Source organism: Helianthus annuus, chromosome 8 (genome assembly GCF_002127325.2).
Source record: "Helianthus annuus cultivar XRQ/B chromosome 8, HanXRQr2.0-SUNRISE, whole genome shotgun sequence".
NCBI classification, from domain to species: domain Eukaryota; kingdom Viridiplantae; phylum Streptophyta; class Magnoliopsida; order Asterales; family Asteraceae; genus Helianthus; species Helianthus annuus.
Window position 1 is genome coordinate 6,229,774 of NC_035440.2, and position 23,352 is coordinate 6,253,125.

Sequence of the window (23,352 nt, forward strand, 5' to 3'; positions counted from 1 at the left end):
CGGGTAGTTTGTTGATACACTTTCTACTTTCAAGACGTGAAGACTTTGAAGACCCTCCGACATTGAAGACATGATAGGACATCAGAGTCTTGAAGACTTGAAAACCAAAGACCGTCGAAGTTCAAGACGAGTCTACACTTTTAGAAGAACAAGACAAAGATTAGAGATCAAAGACAAAGCTACAGCCAAGGGGGAGTTTGTTGGTGCACTTGTGTCTGTACTTTGTCTGTATTCGGTCTGATATAAACGATGTCCTGATTTGTATTGTAAGTTGACCAAGTCAACCATCCTCCGGTTTGACTTGGACAACATTTGAAAGATGTTCAGATCGAAGGATAGCCTCGAAGGATACACCTGATCCTTCGAGGTGATCGAAAGATATGGTTCGACCATGGTTCGACCATTAGACCTCGAAGGATGATCCTTCGAGGTCCATGCTGATCTTTCGTATGAACTGTGATCGATAGATGATCCTTCGGACCATCTATCAGATCCTTCGATCCAGACCTGCTGAGCTGGGTATATATACCCATGCATGTGTTGAGTTTCGGGAGACAGACACACAGACAGAAAGAGAGAGTATTCTTTGAGAGCATTCTGTCCAAACTCACACACACATCTTAGAGAGTTTATAGAACACTTCTGTAAACATTGAGCTTGTAACCGAACCCTCATTGCATTAATACAAGTTGTGTTAATCGGTGAACTTGTGTGTTTGTTTCTCTACTTGCTACTAACTCGGTTTGCTTGCTAGCTTGGATTCCGCACTCGCTAGTAGGTTTGTATAACAAGGTTTAGGTTCGTAATCCTCCGCGAAACAGGGAGAGACAATGAGATCTGGATGTAGTTCAACTAAGCGTGCCGTTTGGTTGAGCTTGCAAGGGATACACTTGGTCTAGCTGACTTTCCTGAGTGTTGATGCTGAAGATTAAAGTGCATTACTTGGTCGATTCCACAAAGACGGTTTACAGAAGACAGTTCACCAGAAATCTCTATCAATGTAGTATGCTTGAAGATCAAGACTTGATGCAGTTTTTCTAAAGAATGGAACCCTTATCAAATGCCGGTTGGAGTATTGGAAGATCAGCGGAAGATCGGTCAATTGAGCCTTTTGAGGAAATTGCACAACACCCAACACGGATACGCGTACTTTGAGGGGGAAATATTATACAAGGAGCATCAAGATACTACTTACCTGGATCATCGGTCAAGGGGGAATTTGTTAACACAGAGAAGATGAATACTTGACTGAAGATCGATTGCAGTTGCATTTTCAGCATTCGACAGCAACGGACAAGGGGGAATTTGTTGATGCAGATTTTGTGTCCGATGCTTGTCGAATAGATTAGTTATTATTTTACGCTGAATTTGTAATAGTTAGTGAAACGGTCTATCGAACGTGTATAGACCCGCTCGTTTGAAGTGGTCAAACGAGAGGGTTATTCGTTTGACCGTGTGTGTTTGCTAGACAAATTATGGTTGTATAATGTTTGGTGTCGAAGGATAAGGCATCGAAGGATTGTGTATATCCTTCGATGAGCTCGAAAGATATCCATCGAAGGATGAAGATGGACCTCGAAGGATATGTCATCCTTCGAGGTATATGTGTATCTTTCGAAAGCTGAATGATCGACAGATGATCTATCGATCAGTCAGTTTGATCCTTCGGCCATACAACCTGTGTTGGGTATAAATACCAACACTTTGTCATTTGCAACATAAGAGAGTGTAAGAGTTTGAGAGGAGGTTTGAGACCTCACCGGGAGAGATCACCACTTGGTCTCTCCCCGGATGTATACTTCTTTGGTATTAGTTCGGTTATCATGTAATCGGGCCGACTTGTATTGTTTTACTACCGGATTAATACAAAGTTGTTTGTTTATCATCTCTAATCTCTTCCGTCTATGAACATAATCATGAAAATCACGGTTTTGATCCCGAAACCCGGACCTACACCATGGTGCGAAAATACGACAAACTGAGTTTTAAAACACTACACTATTGGAATTTTTTTATGTTCTTAGGGACATAATAAATTTAGATAGGATAACAAGTTAAAAGTGCCCATTAGTCTTAATCTAAACTTTTAAAAGTTCTCCGGTTGTAAAAAAGCTAAATTTGACTAAAATAACCTCGGTTGATGAATTGGGCAAACTACCCCCAAGGGTTGAATAAAAAAGAGTCATATAATTGAGTTGATCTTTCCAGTAACATAAAAGTGGGAGGTGTAATCTTTTTGGCTTAATGACTCCTAACGGGTCGTTTTGAGTAAAACGCTATAGCGGAAGAAAATAATGAAAAACTAAGGTTTATTTAATGTAAAAAACCATAATTCAAGTTGTGGTTGGTAGAAACAACTAGTATTGATAAGAAAGTTGGAGGCATGAATTAGAATGTGAAATGCCTTCAAATGGGTCGGTTGGGTAATTAATTTCTAACCGAAAAAGTGATTTAAAGGCTAAAGAATCCGGGTTTGGATCAAGGTTTTGAACCTACAAAGGTGGGGGAAGGTTCTAACAAATGATAAAGTTGAAGTTGGGTCAAGTTTGCTGCAAAAACTGCAAAATTTTGGCTAAGTTCTGCGCAGGGATGAAAACTGCCAGTTCTGGGAACTTTCTAAAAACTTGTTTCAGCAAAACTAATCGTTTTAGATTAGTTATGCGTGGCGCGATGGGACCTTGATTCATCAATGCTGAGTGTTGCACTCGTTTTTTCAATTATTCTATAACGAGAGAAAGGGAAAGAACTCGACGATAGGGGTGTTTAAAAAACTGGTGGCTCGCAGCTTGCTCGAAACTCGCTTGAAAAAAGATTGAAGAAAGCTCGGCTCGAAATTGGCAAACGAGCCAGCTCAGCTCGGATTGGCTCGGTTTGTAAACGAGCCGAGCTCGAGCTTGGTCTGGCTCGGCTCGTGAGCTGGCTCGATAAGGTTTACATCCTTCGTTTTTTTGTCCCACATCGCTTAGAAAACAAAAACTAAGGGAGTATCTCCCCTTAAAAGAAGGTACAGACAATGTACAAAGTAAATTAACTATTCATACTTGCATATTTAGCTATATGGTTAAATTAAATGGCAATTATAGCCCTCAGTCTATTAATAAATTCATTTTTAAGGGGTTTTTAAGTTGTAAATTTTGTGGTTTTTTGTTAGTTCGAGCTAGATCGAGCCGAGCCGAGCTAACTTGTATTCTAATCGAGCCGAGCTCGAGCCTCAAATCTCAGCTCGATTTGAAATTCAAGCTCGAGCCGAGCCAGCTCGAATCGAGTTCGAGCCGAGCTCGAGCTAGGTCTAACTTGGCTCGACTCGGCTCGTTTACAGCCCTACTCGACGAGACGGATCTTCTAGCAAACCCCACAAGCGGTTTGGCTCCACTATCTGCTGACCAAAATTCAACCAATCAGGGTTCTAATTTCGTGAACCAAGAATTTTACCTAAGTTTTGCAATCTTCAATCCTTTCCTTATTTTTCCTAAACATGTGAATCACTTATTATCTTCATTTATGTCTTTATTTATTATCTTAATCTAAATAATTACGAGTTAATTTGTAATTCTAAAAATTTAGAAAACCTTCAATTTAGAATTCTTTATAACAAGGCACCTTATGCACTTGGTTTTTAATCACATTTCTTTGAGATTATTTCTCCGTTTACCTTTTGTGCTTCCGCTTTTTTTTTTTTTTGAAAACTTAACTTCATTAAAACACAATCAACCACTAATCGGGGCAACCAAAACACAAAACCTTACATAATTACAAATGTACACCAATTTCCCGAAGAGCTTACAAATAGAAGAGGCAGTGGCGGACTCAGAAATTTTTTCATGGGGGTGCGAAATATTTTTAAAGATTTTAGACCACTAAGTAGATTAAAAAAATCCGTTCATATCGGGTCGGGTCATGTAAAACAAAAAAACATCAAGCTAAAATTTATATAATCATCAAAAACATGTCAAACATCGTTACAAACATATTTAAAATGTCGTCTTACGGATTTTCATTTTTTTTAAATCTATCCAAAATAACATGTAGAGCTACTTTTCTAAGCAAGTCTTTCTCTATATAACATATACAACTAATTTTCAACACTAAACAATTAAATAATCATCACCAAACTTCATAATTTTCAACTTTAAAATCAAGCCCTAGTTTCAATTGTTAATTTCTTGTAACTAAGCATTTAAACAGAGTAAAATTTAACCAAAACAAGAAAATCAGCCAACTAAAGTTTCAAAAAACAACTAGAATTTCAAACTTGTTTAACAATTTTATTTCTTTTAAAATCCAAATAAAGCAACAAAACAACAAACTAATCAAACCATACCCCGAAAAAGTAATAAAGATGTTTTTATGTGTTTGGTGCCGTAATTTACTATTCACCGGCGAAATCCGATGCTGCTATGGCCTGATGAAGACTTGTCGTGCGCTGTTGTTGGTGTCGTGGGATTGGGATCACAAAACAAAGAGCGGAAGGAGAGAAAGGGAAACGGCGGCGGGTTGGATTATTATATTTTAATTCAAATTAGATTATTAGTTTGGGTTAGTTTTGGGTTATAGAGTATTTATTGGGCTAAAGGCTAAGAGAAGGTTAATTGTGTTAAGTGAATGTTAATTAGTTTTTTTTTTAAAAAAAAATCAGTGTTTACATAATTTTTTTAATAAATTAATAGGATTTTTTTCTAAGGGGGGACGGTTGAAAATTTTTAAGAGGTGCGGACAAAATTTTTCAAGGGGTGCAGTCATGATTTTACCCAGAATTTAGCACTAAAAAAATATTTTTCAAGAGGTGTGCCCGTCCACCTTGAAGAATATGTGGGTACGCCCCTCAGAAGAGGTCCCAACAGCTTTCCCTGTACGTAGTCCACAAGTCGAATGTGCCCCCCAGATGAATGAATGCAAGTATCAACTACAAATTACGTTGTGTTTTCAGCCATGGAATCATCTTCATGCGCATAAAAAATTTCATTCCCAAGCATACTATGGGATAACAGAAACATCTAAAAAATTTAATACCACAAGCATCACGGATGTTGGTTCAGGCCCCACTCAATTCTCAGTCACAAATTATTGATTAAAATAAATACAATGAGAATAAAAAGGTACTTCAACAAACAAACAATGCTATCCTATTTATAGCAAAACCACATGCACAAAAGAATATTCCAACGTAGTCCTCCATTTCAGCAACAATATTCCAACGTATACTTCCTCAACGTCCACTTCCCATGTTCTCGGTCAACCTTAAACTAACTCACTACCATGTGACTAAAATAAAACCCAGCTGACCCGTTTAATTATTTAACCCATTTTCTAACCCGTACTCGACCCGTAACCCATCAAGATTATCCAACAGACACGACTCCGACCCCCTAAGTAAGAAATCAAGCCAAATATTTCTTGCTAGTCCATCATCAGGAGTTTCGAACTTCTTCAGAATTTCATCAACTGGTTTACATACTAGTATATCTAAGATGCGCATCCACACACTTCTGTCTTTTCCATGTAGAAAAGAGCCCAAACTTATAAGTGCTGATGGATGCCCACCAAATTTAGAAACCATAATCAGTGAAACATCCTCGAAACCTGGTAGAGGTCTACTTTTCCCAAATGCATGCCTACTGAAGAGTTCAATAGCCTCTTTAGGTTCCAACATCAGGACATTACACGGTAGGAAACCGCGAGCCTTCGCCAAATCTTGGTTTCTAGTGGTGAATATTATTCGACTCCCATTACCAAACCAGTTGTGTGATCCAACTAGCATCTCTAGGTGAACAGTGTGGTATACGTCATCAAGGACAATTAGAACACTGTTTTGACATAAGCTTTTCATCATGTGTTTTCCTTGTTCAATGTTTGTTAACGTCACTTTTAATTTCAGGACATTTGAGAGAATTTCTTCTTGTAAAGTTTTCAAGCCATGCATTGTTGATCTAGCTGTAACGTCTTTTACAAAGCAGCAACCTTCGAACTCATGACTTATTTCATCATAAATATAAGATGCGAGAGTAGACTTACCACTACCCCACATCCCATATACTCCAACCATACGAACATCACCTGATCCAACTTCCAGAAGTGATTTCAACTCTTGCACACGGGTCTCTATACCAATTAAGTATGTATCAGAACTTGTTTCAGCACTTGCTTCATAGCGTTCCATCAAGCTAAGCAATTCATATGAAATCCGGTCAACCAACCTTGGAATATCTTTTGATTCATTCCTGCACATTGCATAAGTTGGACATGACACACGTTAACATACACTTGGCTTCTTCAAAACAAAAGGCATCCCAGATTTTACATCAAATAGAACTTGTTGAAAAAAAGTTGATAACACTAGTACATTATCATGATCAGCATATAGGAAATTGATGAAATAGTGGTTAACCAGGGAAGTTAATTCACTGGTCTCGCCAAGTAGGGTTAATCCCTTCTTTCCAAGGATCGGTGGCTGGATCGTTCGCTAACCTGTCTCCTGCACATGGAAACACACTGTGACTCATAACAAGGAGGATGGGATGGGGTGGTGCTCCTTGTTACCACTCTCCGGTGTGAGAATCAGTATTTGCTTGGGAGCAAAGTGTGTCTTTGCAGTAAGTGAGAGAGAGAGAGAGAGAGCAGGAAAACGATACCTAAAACCTGGTCCGGGATGGGTATTTATAACCGAAGAGTGAAGGAGGGTAATTGAGTGGCTAGACTGACAACGCGCAGCCCTTTGTAGGTATGTCACGCGCGTAGGTCACGGAAGTGATGCCACGTCCTGCTGTGGCTGTCGGTCTGTTCGCCAGCGTTGCATACATGTGGGCTGGACAGGTGACTGCAGTCAGTGCCACTTGCTGTTTTGGACACTTAAGTCAAAGTGTCAGTCCCACTTGCGTCGTCAATAGGATGCGGTGCTGGGCCGCATTGCTATGTGCGGTAACCGCGGTTGTTTCTGCGTCCCTTGTCATGACGAAAATATCTATAGGGTGCGGTGCTGAGCCGCATCGCTATGTGCGGTAACCGCAGTTGTTACCGCATCGCTTGTCGTGACGAAAACAATCGTTTTCATACACAAGGTAAGTCTTCTCATCACTAGACCGATTGGAACAATTAACCGCGTTCGCGCGTGCCCGCACGGACGCAGATAAGTCCTTGGTGATGGGAGTGTTTGATAAGGGTGATGGTCACATGCGTCTGTCTTAGTGCGAGGAATATTGGATTATTTGGTCATGCAAGTTGCAGGTGGGAGGAATATTGGATTATTTGGTCGACTGGGTAACTTTGAAATCGGTTTGGAGAAGATTCTAGTCCCGGCCCTTCGCTCCTGCTTCAAGTAAATCAATTCATGGATTGAGTATTACTTGTGTAGGTAGGTGGGTAGAGTTGTGTAACGACTCTTCCGGGGCGGTGAGTAAGTTCAGGTTGGTTGATACTGAAACATCACCCGGTAGTTGTGGGCTGGTAGTGTGGTCTACCTTTTTCTGATGTCATCAAACATGATCGCCACCTGTTGGTGTGCTGAACCAACCTTTGAGACGGTGACGGACGATGAGTATGAACTCGCCGTTACCCGCAACTCCAATTGTAACCTTTGCGGTTGCTGATGCAATGTTCTTGGTGCCGCGTTGGCACTTTATGTTCATCAGTTGGACATGAAACGACGATCCTTATCTTGTGGGGCGTTCGTGTTCAGCAGTTTAACTCTCAAGTAATCGCACGTCCTTTGCGGTTACCTCTTTTCGTGGCATTGTCGGCCGTGTTTGGTCGAACAATGTGAGTAGTTTTGATGAAAATAATGGGCAAATAAACATGGTCATAAGTAGGCATGTTCCACCATTGTTTATTCTATGCGGACAATCGGTAAGTAAACAAAGTCATAAGCAGACTTGTTACCACCATTGTTGAGTTCACCACTGATGATTAGGAATATGGGTGACACTCGTTCGAGGCATTCATTCTGTAGCCACTTCATGTTCATGATCTTGAACCTAGTTTACCTTGAAGTAGCCTTCTACACCTTGGCCTATCGCGTGGTAGGTCGTGATGCAGTGTTGTGGTCCACCATCTTTGTGATGCAAAGGCGTGGCTTTGTTTGTGGACCATGTAACACACTTGGTGATGGGCTATCTCTCCGTAACCATCGTTCCCATGATTACAGATCTATCGCAGCTCCTAATGCGTGTCTGCGGTTTTGTAACGCATCTCGTCTTTAAAAGAGTTGTGTGTTCGATGTGGCTCTTGAAGGTTCAGGAATGTTTAGCCACGATCCCCTTGGTGGGAAACTTGTTAATATCCCATATGTGGTTGTGAACTGGAGACAAGAGATTTGAAGCTTGAAGGGAGCTCTTAGAAGTACTGCGTCATGTGCTGCTGAGATGCGGTTTTTGCAGTCCAAAGAACATCGCTGGTTCTGAGTATCTGACACACCTACGCGGGGCGCGTGTGTGTGTGAGCTCTCTGCATATTCCACGTGTTGAACTAAAGCTAGAAGGAGCTTTGTTATCCCCCTTTAATAAGTATATATTATAATTTCTTAGGGGGTGTGTAAAGCGACATGCGGTATGGGTTGCGGTATGAGATACCAGATAAACCGCATGCCGCGTGGATGAATTTGTCTTCATTTTGTCGTTTACTGTAGACGTTGTAGACCGCATGTGCGAGTTGGTGGAAGTTGGTGACATTTAGCTGGCATGTGCTTATATGAAAGGACGTTGCACTGTCCGAGGCAATAAATGCACTGTAGCAGGAGTGCAAAGGTCGTCTGTTGTTAGGCGCGTGGGCGGCCACACGCGCGTGGTAACTATTAGAGAACCTTCGTCTGACACGTGGCGATCTGCGATAGGCGCAGAAATCGCATGTCTGTTCGGTTACCGTGATCGCATTAATTGCTATGGGTATAAAAGGGGAAACCTTTTAGGGTTTCCCCTCACTTGTTCGAATTTTCAAAATTTTCTGGCGATAATTTCAGTTTTTCTCTGTCTTCTCCGATAAAAAAACCTTGAGTTTTCCGGTGAGAGTATCGAAGTTTCTTTTGCCTCTTCATCGTTCTTTATTGTGATGGCTAGTCCATCTAAACCATCTTCTCCATCTCCTGCAAATCCTGATCCACCGTCGTCGTCGGCGGAGGAGGAGACGGAGGTTAAACCTCCTGGCAAGTTCTTGCCGATTTTGAAGTGGAAAGAATTTTAATTCCGGACTCTGATGACGAATACTCAAATGCCGACTATTTTTGGGGCAAGGTATCAACAAGAGGGCGATACAGCCGGTGATGCTTCGACCGGTTACGTCAGCATGTTTGCCGATTGGTTCGGTATTTGCAATCTCCGTCTTCCTTTGATGGTTTTCATGGTGGATTTGTTGGAGTACTACAATATCCACATTTCCCAACTCAGTCCCATGGGAATGGTACGTGCTCGTCACTTTGAGTATTGTTTCCGTTGCCAGAATATTGTTCCACTGGTGGAGGATTTCCGACGTTTCTACCAGATGACGGTGATGCTTGGCTTCTTTTCCTTTAGCCAACGGAAGGTTCCCCCAAGCTTATGATCGCACCAAAGGGCCTAACTGCGTGGAAGGCCAAGTTTTTCTATGTGAAGGCGGCTGCGGTCGTTGCTAGATTGCATTTTTGGAATGTGACCGATAATATTGCTACGGAGCAGTTGAATACCCCTGAACAGGGAAAACAAACCTGGTTTCAGCACCTGCATCTTGTCCCTTTGAAAAAATTGGGGAGCAGGGAGTTGCAATGTTTGGGGATGATGTTAGGGGGCAAGCCGGGGCAGAAGACGAGACTTGTGTTGAAGGTGAAAAACGAAGGTAAGTGCCTATGCGTTTTGCTCTTTATGAACCACGTTTATTGCTTTAATGATTGAATGAGTTACTTTGTTGTAGTGGTTCCATTTTTGAGATATTCTACTCGGACTTCGAAGGAAAGGTTGAAGTTGTTGAGTGCGGCCCGGGTGAGGAAGGGTGGTATCAGAGCATTGTTGGAAACTTCCGGGTTCCCGATGCAGCCGCACTAAATGCCTTGGTTCCGGAAGGAAAAGGTGTTGTATTTCTGTCTGCCCTCGTTATTCTTCTTGTTGTATAGATAGTTTATGACTGTTTGTATTAACCGCAGGTAATCTTGGGGCTCTTGGAGAACCCGATGCCACGGGTGTTCCGTCCGCACCTTCTGCGGTTGTGATTGACAAGTAGAAGAGAAAAAAGAAGACGCATGACCCTATTACCATTCCAAAATTGGTACCGGGTGCATCAGGTACCTTCCTCCCTCGATTTCGCAAATCTAAAGATTACGTGATAGTATCTGATACTCTTGAGGGCTTAGGTGTTCCAGGTTCCTTTTCTCACGCGAGTGGCGCGACTGTAGGTGCTAAGCCTCGTGCTGGTGTAAAGAGGAAAGAGGATACCGCCGCTGCTGGTAGGGAGAAGCCACCGAAATTTCGGAAGACTAGGGTGGCGGTACTTCCAAAACAGAAGCCTGCTGGCTCTGTTGGTAAGTTGTTACATGTTTTGCAAATTTGTGCCAGAACTTTGCCTGATAGGTATTCCTTATTTTGTAGAAACTGTGAAGGAACCGAACCCCGCATCTACCCTACACTCCTCCCACCGAAGACTGCGGGTGCGGAAGAGCAGAAAAAGGTTGCGGAGGAACCTGTGATTGAGGTGGTGAGCAATGAAGGTACCCCCACTGCCGTGCATGCGGAGCAGTTATTTAGGAGATAAGGGGGGCAAAAAGCCAGAGTCCCCTATTCATGAAAATGTTTCCACCTTTGGTGCTCTGGGCAAGGGGGCTGAAGAACAAACTCCAATTTAGCTGCACGAGATGGAATTGGATTATTACTATTGCTCCTACTCGGCGGGGCGTAGTTTTGATGTCAACTCTCCCCCTTGGGGTATTTTACAGGGGGATGAGATCATGAACGATCCCTCAGTTTGTAGGGAAGCTCTGAGGGGGTTTGGGACCCCTGCTGAGACCCTACGGGCACGGGGCTTTGGTCATCAGAGCTTGCAGAACCAGCTTGCCTTCTTTCTTGTTAGGGGCTCCATAGTCGCGAATGCGATTTTGGAGGACTATTCTTCCCTGGCTCGCAGGGAAGAAGAAACCATCCGGCTAAGGGAAGAAGTTGATGCTTTGATGAAGACTGCACAAGCGGCTGAGGAGCACTTGAATAAGCAGAAAACCGAGTTTGAGACTTTGAAGAAGACTGAAGAGTGGGCAGCATCCTCTAGCCTTAAACAGGTTCGTTCACTTTCCAACCTTCTTGCTAAAGTACGCAAGCTTTAGAAAGAAGCTTGTGCTAGAGAGAATGAAAAGTTTTTTCGTCTTCATCAGGAGTTGAATAATTTGAAGGCAGCAAACGCCACTCTTGTCAAGGAAAAAACCGCAGCTGTGGCGGCCGTGAAGGAAACAGAAGCACGTGGTGCTGCTGTACTGAAAGAGGCAGAATCGCGTTTTGCGGCTGTGGTGAAGGAGCTTACGGATGTAAACGCTGATCGCTCCAAGTTGGGCAAGATTGTAGAGGATCTCAAGGTATGAACTCATCCTTTCCTGAGTTGTTTTCTTATTTGGACAACTGTTGGAGACTTCCTCTTCATACTTGTGTTTTTTCTTTGCGAACAGGAAGAAGTAAAAACTCGAGAGATGATCCTTTCGGATGTGAATCTCCGTGTTACAGAGGCTGAGACGCGGGCTAGGCAGGCTGAAGAGGATAGAGATGGGTTGGCTACCTCAAATGCCAACTCATTAGTGATTGCGCGTGGATGCGGCAGTTTAGTATTGTGCATGTAAGTGCCTTATGTCTGTTTATTCCTTGTGTTTGCCTTAGTAACTCTTTTCATGTAATATGATTAGATTGTGGACGCCATCCTTGAAGCCCCTGAGAACATGACTGCGGTTGCTGAAGTGAATGAACATGCGCGTGAGGCTGGGTTCAAGGCTGGCTATAATCAGTGCCTTAAAGATGTGAATCCCTTTTTCTCGAGCAAATTTACCGATGAACGGTGTGCGTTTCACGGTGTAGATACTGAAGTTGCTTGTTCTGCTGTGGTAGACGTGTATAACAGTCTGACCATTCCTGCCCTTGATCAGATTGAAGCATGCTTGGATGTAGATGACTATGTTGACTGTTTATGCATGCAATTTGAACCAAGGAAAGAGGGTGAAGGCACCAGCAGTGGAAATGTAGAAGAAGTTGGGCCTGTGTGCCCTGTTGCCTTTTTTCTTTTTGTTTGTAACTTTGTTGAAAAAATGTAAAGGTTGTCTTTTATGCACCTTGCAGGTGCATAAGTATTTTGATTATATAATTATTTTTGGCTCAAAGTTTGTAAGTAAATGGTGTTTTACTGTTTGACTTTGTGTGAGCGCGAGTGAGTTACTATTATGTAAGGCCAATGTTTAAGGCGCGTGTAAATAATAGTAAGTCGAGATTTTTCCATTTATATGTCTAGATGACACGCAAGTAAGTTAATGTGTGACTAAGTTGGCATTAGAGCACGAGTGAGTCAAACACCTTTCACTATTTCCGTTTCACTGGTTAGGCAACGTGTGAAATAATGAGTATACTGTACACCATTGTCGTGTAAGTAGTAGTTATTTCCCGTTTTATCCCGTTAGGGTCTAGGAAATGTGTTCAGGTTTGAAAAAACCTTAAGTGTTCCGTTGTATGCGTCCGGTCGGATACATTGCACCGTTTGCTCTTGTTTAACTGTTACAATATTTGTGTGTGACTGGCACTTTGTAAAGGTATTGCAAACGAAGATTTTGCCAATCTGTTTTTGTAGATACCACAAAGTGTAACACGCATTTGTAATAGACTTAAGAGATAAACAATGTTGTAGCAACTGTTTGTTTATTTATGAACAAATGGCCCGCGGGCCATTAAGTACATGGGAAAAACGTAAGTTACAGTCTTACATATAGCAACGTCTGAGCTGCTGTGCGTTCCAAGTCCTTGCGATAAGGTCACCTTCTAACGTCTGTAGTTTGTACGCACCTTTGCCCAAGACCTCGTGGATGAGGTATGGGCCTTCCCATTTAGGGGCGAGTTTGCCTGGGCGTTCTGCGTTAAAGGCTTCGTTATCGCGAAGGATATAGTCTCTTGGATTGAACGTGCAAATTCGCACGCGAGCATTGTAGTATTTTTCTAACTTAGTTTGGTACTTAGCCTCGTTGATAGCTGCATTTTCGCGCCTTTCCTCAAGAGGTCTAAGTCAAGCACGCGCTCCCTGCTGTTGTCAATTTTGTTAACAGCCAACATTCTTGGTGAAGGGGGATCAATTTCGGTAGAGCCATAGACCAGGCTGAAGGGTGTCTCGCCATTGCTTGTTTTTGGGTTGGTCCTATGTGCCCATAGGATACTTGGGAGTTCATCGACCCAACCTCGTCTGGCCGTTCCAACCGTGCCTTTGTTCCTTCGACTAAACTTTTGTTAACGCTTTCTACCTGGCCGCTCCCTTGGGGATGCGCCATGGAAGAGAAGATGTGTTTGATGTTTAGTTCTTCAGCCATTTTTGGAAATCGTCAACAGCGAAGTTGGTGCCGTTGTCTGTCACGATGCACATTGGTAAACCGAAACGACATATGATGTGTTCCTAGACAAACTTTCGTGTTATCATAGCGGTGGTGGAGGCTAGGGGTTTTGCTTCCACCCATTTAGTAAAGTAATCGACCGCCATTATGATAAATTTAACCGCACCTGTTGCGTCTGGAAAAGATCCCACCACGTCTATGGCCCATTTCTGAAAAGGCCAAGCGCTGGTGACTAGAATCAGGTTGTACTTTGGGCGCAATGTTTTTGGTGCGTTTCGTTGACAGTTGATGTACTTGCGCAAGTTCATAACAGCATCCAGATGCATGCCAGGCCAATAATACCCAACATTCATGATTTTGGCCACTACCATGTGCGGTCCTGCGTGGATACCACATATTCCTTCTTATATTTCTCGGACTAGATATGTGGCATATTGAGGGTCGACGTAGTGTAGAAGTGGCCCCAGGTATGACTTACGGTATAAGATACCTCCCCCATTTGAGAGTGGCACGCTTTGTATTGCAGTTTACGTGCTTCCGCTTTGTTTTCTGCGGCAACTCCTGATTGCAGCTATCTTATAATTGGTGTCATCTAGGACGTTGTCCCGTATTGGATGACGTTGACCTGGCGCAAGGGTACTGAAAGGTTCTTGAGAACTTTAATACGTATATCCTAAGCCAGGTGCTGGAAGCTGGTTGATGCCAATTTGGAAAGAGCATCAGCTGGTTTGTTTTCACTCCTGTTGATATGTACTATGTTGAAGGAGGTGAATTATGATGCTAGCTGCTTGGCTTGTTCGAGGTAGAGGATCATGATGTCTCCTTTGCAGCGTATTCCCCATTAATCTGCCCCGCAACCAGTAATGAATCGATGTGCGCTTTCAGATATCGTACGCCGAGTTTGACTGCCAGCCGTAGCCCTGCGAGCAATGCCTCGTAGTTAGCTTCGTTATTTGTACTTTTGAAGTCGAGGCGTATGGCGTAAGTAAGCTCTTGACCGTCAGGGCCGATGAGCCGCAGTCCTACACCCGCGCCATTCTCGTTGGACTCACCATCAGTATATAGTGCCCAGATGTCTGTCGGGGATGGCGGAGGTGTAGGGTTTTGCTCTTCCTCGCATTCTTGGATGCGGTTCACCGGCACTTCCACGGCGAAGTCAGCTAAAACTTGCCCTTTGATTGCCGGGCGTGGCTTGTAAACTAGGTTGTGCCCACCTTGTTCAATAGCCCACTTAGCAAGTCGTTCAGAGATTTCGGGCTTGGAGAGGATTTGCCAGATCCTGTAATTTGTTAAGACGATGATGACATAGCCTGCAAAGTATCGGCGCAGTCGCATTGAGGCATGTACCAATGCTAGGACCAATTTCTCCATGATGGAGTATCTTGTCTTTGGGTCGTTGAGCATCTTGCTGACGTAGTAGATTGGTGTTTGAACCCCCTCTCGATCGACTATGAGTACCGCGCACACGGCCTTGTCTAAGGCGGACAGGTACATGATGAGTGGTTCCTTTTCGCGAGGTACGGTGAGAGTGGGTAGTTGGATCAAACACTCTTTCATTTCCCGAAAGGCACGTTCTAGCTCCGCAGTCCATTAGAATTGTTCTTTCTTTAGGCAGTTGCGCAAGGTGCTGATAAAGGGATAGGATTTTGCTACGTGACTGGGCAAGAACCTATTTAGCGCGGCCAGTCCGCCGACCAACCTTTGCATCTCCTTTATCGTGGAAGGCGATGGCATGCGCTTGATCACCTGAACCTTTTCCAGGTTAACTTTGAATCCATCTTTGGTGACGATGAATCCAAGGAATTTTCCTTCTTCCATTCCAAATGAGCATTTCCTTGGATTAAGCTTCATGTTAATGCCTCGCAGAGTTTGGAATGTCCTTTCGATGTCTTGGAGCATGGTGTCTTCTTCCATACTCATGACGACAAGGTCGTCCATATAAATCTCAACACTCTTGCTGATCTGATCACCAAAAGTGTCGTTCATCAGTTCCTGGTAGGTTGCGCCTGCATTACGCAACCCAAACGACATCTTCATATAGCAATAATTTCCCATAAGGGTGCGGAAGGCCGTTTTGTCTTCATCTTCGATTGCCATTTGTACCTGATGGTACCCTTTGCAGTAATCGAGGAAGCACTTCCATCGGAATGGCGCGAGATTGTCGACCTTTTTGTCGATCTCTGGAAGTGATTAGTAGCAGTCTTTGGGGCAAGCTTTGTTGAGGTCTTTGTAATCGACGCACATGCGCCAGCCCCCGCTTGCCTTCTCTACCATAACCGGGTTTGCCAACCAGGTTTGGTATTTGACTTCCTGCAGGATCCCTGCGGAGAGCAGTTCTTTGACCTAGTCATTCATTGCGATGTTTATTGCGGGTCCCAGGTTACGTCTTGCTTGGACCACGTGTTTGATACCTGGTAGGGTATTTAAGAAATGTTTTGCTACTTCATGTGGGACTCTTGTCATGTCTGAAGGGGTCCACACGAAAAAGTCCTTGTTCCTGAAGAGGAACTGCTTCAGGCGTGCTTTGATGTTGGTGGATAAGGCATGACCCAAACTGACCGTTTGTTCGGGGTGCTTTGTATTAAGTACCCATTTCTTCGGTTCAGTGCTAGGGGTCAGCCTTGCTGTTTTCGTCGGACGTAGCTCGTCCGTTGACATGACTTCTCTACGGGCGTAAATGACTGCGATTCTCGATTCGGTTGGAAAACCGACAACGGAGTGGGGAACAGATGTTATTATGTTAATGTCGCCCTGTGATTCTTTGCCGAGAAGCACGTCGTATCTGGAGGTGTGGGGTAAGACCATCCGGTTTTCCTCCTCCGTCCGCGTGTGTCTACAATTGGGGGAACACTGTCTCCCCTGCAAACCCGGCCAACGGGTAATCAACCGGCTGCAACTGATCTTTATCCTCCTGATCGAACTGACTGAAACATTGTTCGTAGATAATGTCGGAGGTACTGCCCGGTTCTATAAATAGACGCTCGGTGCAATAATGTGTTTGGTAGCTGGTGATTACGACGGCGCGTCTGTCGCGCTGTCCACGTCGAACCTTGGGGAAGACGACCTGTTCGTCGCACCAGTCGTCCTCCCCTCTCCTTGCCGCTTTTCGCGGTTATTTGTGGCCCCTTCTGCTTATGTGGGTGGTTGCCACATACATGGCTTTCTTGCTACTAGAGGTGCCCTCATCATGTGGAGCGATGCGCTTTGTTTGCTTTGTCGCATTCGACAACAAGTGTTGCAACTTTCCCTCCTTTAGGGTTCGTTCAATCCCCAAGCGGAGACTGATGCAATTGTTTGTGGAGTGACCCGAGTCTTTATGATATTCACAATATAGGGTTGTGTCTTGCCCTTTCTTAGACTTCATTGGTAGGGCCGATCGCAAGTACTATTCTTCTGCAAGAAGAACATCCCTTCGCGACTTTGTGAGCTCGGTCCAATTGCGCTTCCGAGGCTCTTTCTTTGATGCCCGTTGATCTCTCTAGGCATTTATTGGCGTCATGCTGGGACCCGCGCGGGGCATATGGCTTGGAATCGTAGTAGCGGTTCCATGCATCCCGGTTGCACTTGTTGTTGTTGCGCCTGGGCTCTTGGCGGGAGGATTATCCTTCCGCCTGGGGATGAGCTTTACCGGTGCCGGGTCTCAGAGACCGCGTTGTTTGGGCGTATGTCTTTACTGCCGCTATGACGTCGTCCCACTTTTCTGGCAAGCCGTCCCGGCCCGATATGGTCATGATCATTTCGTCTTGTTTGACTGCTCGGACGAAATGACCTCGGGCCAGTTGGTCTGTTGCCCCACCAATTTCGAGGCATTCGGTGTTGTAGCGGTAACAAAGGCTTCCAAGCCTTCGTTCTCCCCGCGCAAGATGTTCATTACGTCCACTAGGTCTCTCTTGTGACGTCTTTACTGGCTGAAATGGGCAAGAAATTTTTCTTGTAGGTCCTCAATGAGGCTAGTATCCCACTGGCAAAGAATCAAACCAGGCCCTCGCGATTCCGGTGAGGGTCTGGGCAAATAAATGGCACCAAACGGGTTCTGACCAACCTCCGATGACCCCAGTGCCAGAAAAAGCATTCATATGGTCGTCGGGATCCGACGAACCATTGTACTTGCCCACGGTGAGCGGGAGTCTGGTCCTGGTGAGTGGGGCTGAGGCAATCTCCTTTGCGAACTTGGAGCTGCTAGCGGCGGACTTCGGCCAGTAGGCTGAACCCTGATCATGCTTTATGGCGCGATCGTATGTTGTGCGAGGTTGTGCGGGGGTATAGTAATTGTAGTCCCCAGATTGGCTATAAGCCGACTGGGAATCCTCGCGGTATGTGTGGTCGTCTGAGTTGGGTTGGTCGTATCCCTCGTTGTTGGGATGCGGTCCCAGAAGACTATGTATGTCGAACACTCGGCGAGCAGCTGATTCTCGCATGTGTTCTCCGTGCGGGCCAAGGCGGTCGCGCACCGGTGCTCTGGCCCGGGACCCGTATGTGGAATCGTCTTCATTGAGCGTATGGACACTTACGTTGGAAGTTCCATACGGTCCGCGCCTACCACGGGATGCGGGATGTGTTGGTGCCCGACCCTCGTATTGTAAAACACGAGCTGCAGGTGTAAATGGCACTGGTGTGGGCCCTCCGGGTGCTTGCGCGCTTGCCCAAGCTCGGGTATAGGCTGCATTTAGAGCAGCCTGTTGTTGTAAGAACCAGGTGTGAAGATCCACTCCTGGTGGTAGTATTGAAGTGTACTGTGAAAAGTCCAGCACAAACACGGGGAGAGTGCCCCCTTATGCGGATGTGCCGCATGGCCTATTGGTTGGACAGGGGGAGTATTCCCCGTATGTCCTATGTTTATTGGGGTAATGTTTTCCCCTGTAGGATGGTTTTGACGATCAACCATGATCTTTAAGAAAGAAGAGATGGAAAAAAGTTCTAAGAGTAGCGGTGGGCGCCAATGATGAAACAGTGGTTAACCGGGGAGGTTAATTCACTGGTCTCGCCAAGTAGGGTTAATCCCTTCTTTCCGAGGATCGTTGGCTGGATCGTCCGCTAACCTGTCTCCTGTACAAGGAAACACACCGTGACTCGTAACAAGGAGGATGGGGTGGGATGGTGCTCCTTGTTACCACTCTCCGGTGTGAGAATCAGTATTTGCTTGGGAGCAAAGTGTGTGTTTGTAGTAAGTGTGAGAGAGAGAGAGCAAGAAAACGATACCTCAAACCTGGCCGAGATGGGTATTTATAACCGAAGAGTGAAGGAGGGTAATTGAGTGGATAGACTGACAACGCGCAGCCCTTTGCAGGTAGGTCACGGAAGTGATGCCACGTCCTGTTGTGGTTGTCAGTCTATTCGCCAGCGTTGCATACATGTGGGTTGGACAGGTGACTACTGTCAGTGCCACTTGCTGTTTTGGACACTTAAGTCAAAGTGTCAGTCCCACTTGCGTCATCAATAGGATGCGGTGCTGGGCCGCATCGCTATGTGCGGTAACCGCGGTTGTTTTCGCACCCCTTGTCGTGACGAAAATATCTATTGGGTGCGGTGTTGAGCCGCATCGCTATGTGCGGTAACCGTAGTTGTTACCGCATCCCTTGTCGTGATGAAAACAGGCGTTTTCATACACAACGTAAGTCTTCTCATCACTAGACCGATTGAAATAGTTAACTGCGTTCACGCGTGCCCGCACAGACACAGATAAGTCCTTGTTTATGGGAGTGTTTGATAAGGGTGATGGTCACTTACGTCCGTCTTAGTGCGAGATCTGGGACCATATCCCTTCAGAAATTATTTCATTTGTTTAGCTTAACTGTAAATTCAAAGATAAATTGTAAATACAAATTGCCATTACAAATCTGATCATTGTTATTATTAATATAGTATGAAGGAATATAAATTGTTGTTATAGAGTAGTTTGTAAGTAAATATAAACTAGGAATAACACCAGCGCGTGTTGCGGCGCCGGTACATTACAAATATCGAATGGATTAGTCTAAACGTTATATGATGCGTTAACTATATGAAAACGTGCATTTCGACATATCTGATCGAAGTCAATGTAACCTGTATAAGCTTTGCGATTAGATCAAAACATAAAGTAAATCAAATTTATACCGTACAATCGTAACCTATTATATAGGATCCGACTCATACATAGAAAACACAACGGGTACAGCGGAAAAGCTAACACGTATAATCAAAAGAGATAAATTAGAACTTTTGAATAAAAGAAACCAAAATTTGACTCCACTCTGTTCGAAACAAAATTAACGAAACATTCATAAAATAAGCACGGAAACATAATATATTTGACCTCACTCATTTCCCAAAAAAGTTTACGTCGAAACATACGCCAACTCGAATTTATACTGAAACGTACATAAAATATGCACATAAAAGATGTTTTTTTAAACAAAAAGTATTATTTTTGATCTGACTCGTTTCCAGAAAAAAGTTTACGTCAAAACGTAGAGCAAATCGAATTCATACCGACACGTACATAAAAATATGCACGTAAAAATAGGTTTTTTTTTTTTAATTGAAGGAGGTATAGGGGGAACTCGAAACAAATTATTTTTAGTAAAAAAATTAATAGGTTAAATACGTTTGTAAAATTGTGCCAAGTATCGCCAATGCCACACAACCAACAACAGAAGAGTTCGTAAAATAAAATAAATAAAAAAAGAAAAAATAACACCAAGCGAAAAACATACATAAAATCGTTGAGTCACGCACACCCGTTGCGGTGTGTTCATGCGAAGAAATTAGACCGAAAAACGTAGAAAGAAAAAAAACCAAGTTGATTTAGGGCCCCACGCATTGGAACGAACTTGTCAAACGTAGAATAATATACGTGTTGCGAAGGGTTTGTCAAACGGGGAAAACAGACAAAAAACGTTGAACCACAGAGACACACAGTTAAGACGTGTTGACTCGTGAAATTTTAAACCAAACATAAAACAAAAAATTTGGAAAAGATGAAAAATATAGAGAATAAAAGTTGAAAATAAAAAAAAGTTTGTTGGAATTAAATTGCAAATAATAAAAAACATTGAGTTAAAAGTTTAAAACCTAAATGGATTAAAATAATAAAAAATAAAAACCTTTGGATTGAAAATGAAAAATCAATTTTTTTTGAAACACTCTCTGTCATAACAACAAAATGTTGCTTATTTATATGTGGTAATAACTCTTAGATTACAAATAACTTATGTATATATATTTTTGAAGAACTGTAAAAAGATAATTACCCATAGTCCGCGTCCCATCCAGCAATATCAGTTACATTCCGAAGTGCTTTTCTCCAAGATTCAACTTTGTTTTTGTTGTCGTTCAACTCATGCTTGTGGAACGCCTCTCCATAATAACCTGTTTGCCTTCTCACGTCAGAGGGTTTAACATCATAAAAGATAGGGATAACAATTTGCCCTCTCTCTTCCCTATTTTTCATAATAAATATAAGTTCATCCAAGCACCAAGAAGACCAAGCATAATATTTTGAGAACATGATGATGGCAATCTGTGATTCTTGAATAGCCTTTAGGTGGGATGGACCAATGGATTCATTCTGAGGGCGTGTTTCGTCGTCCTTGTAAGGGAAGATTAGCCTTCGTACCAAAGCCGAGTAGAGATGATTTACAAATGCCATGTGGGTGTCTTCTGCTCGAAAACTAATAAAGACATCATACTTCCACGACTGAGAAGAAGAAGAGGAAAGAAAGGATTGAGAAGACGATTCCAATGGCCTGTTTCGTTGTTTGAGATTAGTATACAGAGGCAATCTTTGTAAATAAGGTTCAAAGCAAAGCTTTTGTACCTCAATAAATAAATGATTAGTTGAAGTAAATAGTTGAGGAAATTCTCCTTGTTCTCTTATAAAGGGCAAAACAATGAACCCGAACACACACACATATTCATTTAGTTGACAAGAACATGACCCGATTAACCCGAAAAAAATATATATTTTTTTTTTGCAATTAAGGAATATGGTTGGGAAAGCCCTTTTTTATATATATATTTTTATATATCATTTTAAAAATGCACATTTCTACATCTGCAATTTGGATAAATATCTTTAAGCATGACGAGAAACTGAAATAAATCAGTTTCTGAATAATTACCCGGCAGATTGTCCTTGGTGATGATGAGCAGCAAAGCCATGATTATCATCCAACCGTAAACCCATAGGTGCCTATGACAAATAACGTCCAAACAAAAGGATTTTAGAGGCCGAGCATACAAAATTTTCAATTTGAAATAAACTGATGTCCTTAGGCATTATAATTGATTATTAAATGCTTTAATGCAACAACTTACTATTTGATTATCAAGAGCTTTCTGAAGTTGTTCCACGACCTTCTTCATTGTTGGACGTTCATTTCCGCTCTTCAAACATTGGTAGGCAATGCGTGAAAACGTAACTAAGGAAGCTTTGTTTATCTGTCTTTGTAGATCAGAATAGATGATCTCATCTAATGTGTTATTTTTCCAATGTATTGTGATCAAATTAGTTAAAAACTGACGCTCATCCTTGTATGCCATAACACGTGCAAGCCTTCCACACAAAACCTCAAACAACACAACCCCAAATGAGTAAACATCAGATTTTTGTGTGAGGTAACCCGTAGTCGTGTATTCTGGATCGATATATCCATACGTTCCACATGGATTGGATATAAGAAAGGTAGACTCTATATTAGCAGGACCTATTCTAGACAACCCAAAATCTGAGATTTTAGCTTTCCAGTTTTCATCCAAAAGAATGTTCGAGCTCTTGACGTCACGGTGCAGAATTCTACTTTGAGGTTCAACATCATGATGTAGATATTGTAACCCATTGGCAGCATCTAGGCAAATCTGAAGTCGTTGAATCCAGGTTAGATCTGTGCTGCTTAAATGTTTGTCGAGACTCCCATTGCTCTCATAATTATAAACAAGAATTTTTTGCCCTTCTTCATCGCAAAATCCTAGAAGTGAGACAATATTTTCATGTTTATAAACTGAAAGTAAGGCAATCTCGGTTTTAAATTCATGAACTCCTTGGCCTAACTGAGGATCCAACATCTTTATGGCCATGTGGCCATGTTTTACAGATACGCCTCTATAAACCTTCCCAAATCCACCCCTTGCAATGATATTCTGATCAGAAAATCCGTTAGTTGCATCTGATAATTCTTGGAGAGGAATATGCAAGTGCTTCACTTCTTCAACGGAAGACATGATTTTTTTATTAAATATGATGCAAGTCTGGAGCAGAAAAAAAGGGTGATAGCAATTAAAAGTTTTGAAGGAGCTGATGATGGTTTTAAATCTGAAGAGAGATACTCTTATTCATAGGGGTGGGGATGAGGTAAATGATAGACCTATGTGTTACACACACATATAAGTCAAGAATGGAAACACTTGTTTATTTTGATTTAAAAGTGACACATAGTCATCATCTTTCTAACTTGCATTATATGTACCAAAAAATACTCACAAATGTATTACACGGTTTTACGAAGCTCTGCTTAAAATTGGTTGTGTAATAAGCGTCCCTATTGTTCGCTCATATCAAACATTCGTCATATAAATCTGAACTCATAGTGTGATGTTTCCCTCTCCCACTACACCTTACCTACCAACACTCATACAAGTGGTTCTAAAATTGATTTCGTTTTGAAAGCGTCTACATATCATTCTTAAGAAAAAAAATCCTTAATAAAGTAAGTAATATGATCATTGTCAAACTCTTAAAATATATATCGAAATATAATACATTATTATCTATAGGTAAAGCTATTTTAAAAAGGCTCCTAAAAATAAGAAGTGTACAAAGACACAATGGATCGCAAAATATAACACAATGTCAAACAAAATAT

At 42.8% G+C, this 23,352-nt stretch overlaps 2 protein-coding genes across 2 annotated transcripts; both read right to left on the reverse strand.

Moving 5' to 3' along the window:
- Positions 1–5,287: 5,287 nt before the first annotated feature.
- LOC110869467 (TMV resistance protein N-like) lies at positions 5,288–6,226 on the reverse strand. Its single transcript, XM_022118720.1, has one exon. It carries the CDS (start codon positions 6,224–6,226, stop codon positions 5,288–5,290), a length of 939 nt encoding a protein of 312 aa, XP_021974412.1.
- Positions 6,227–20,738: 14,512 nt separating this feature from the next.
- Positions 20,739–22,711, reverse strand: LOC110869468 (putative receptor-like protein kinase At5g39000). The gene is made up of 3 exons (XM_022118721.1): positions 21,809–22,711; positions 21,613–21,683; positions 20,739–21,237 (listed from the first exon to the last, which is right to left on the reverse strand). Exons 1-3 carry the CDS (start codon positions 22,709–22,711, stop codon positions 20,739–20,741), a joined length of 1,473 nt encoding a protein of 490 aa, XP_021974413.1.
- Positions 22,712–23,352: the final 641 nt, after the last annotated feature.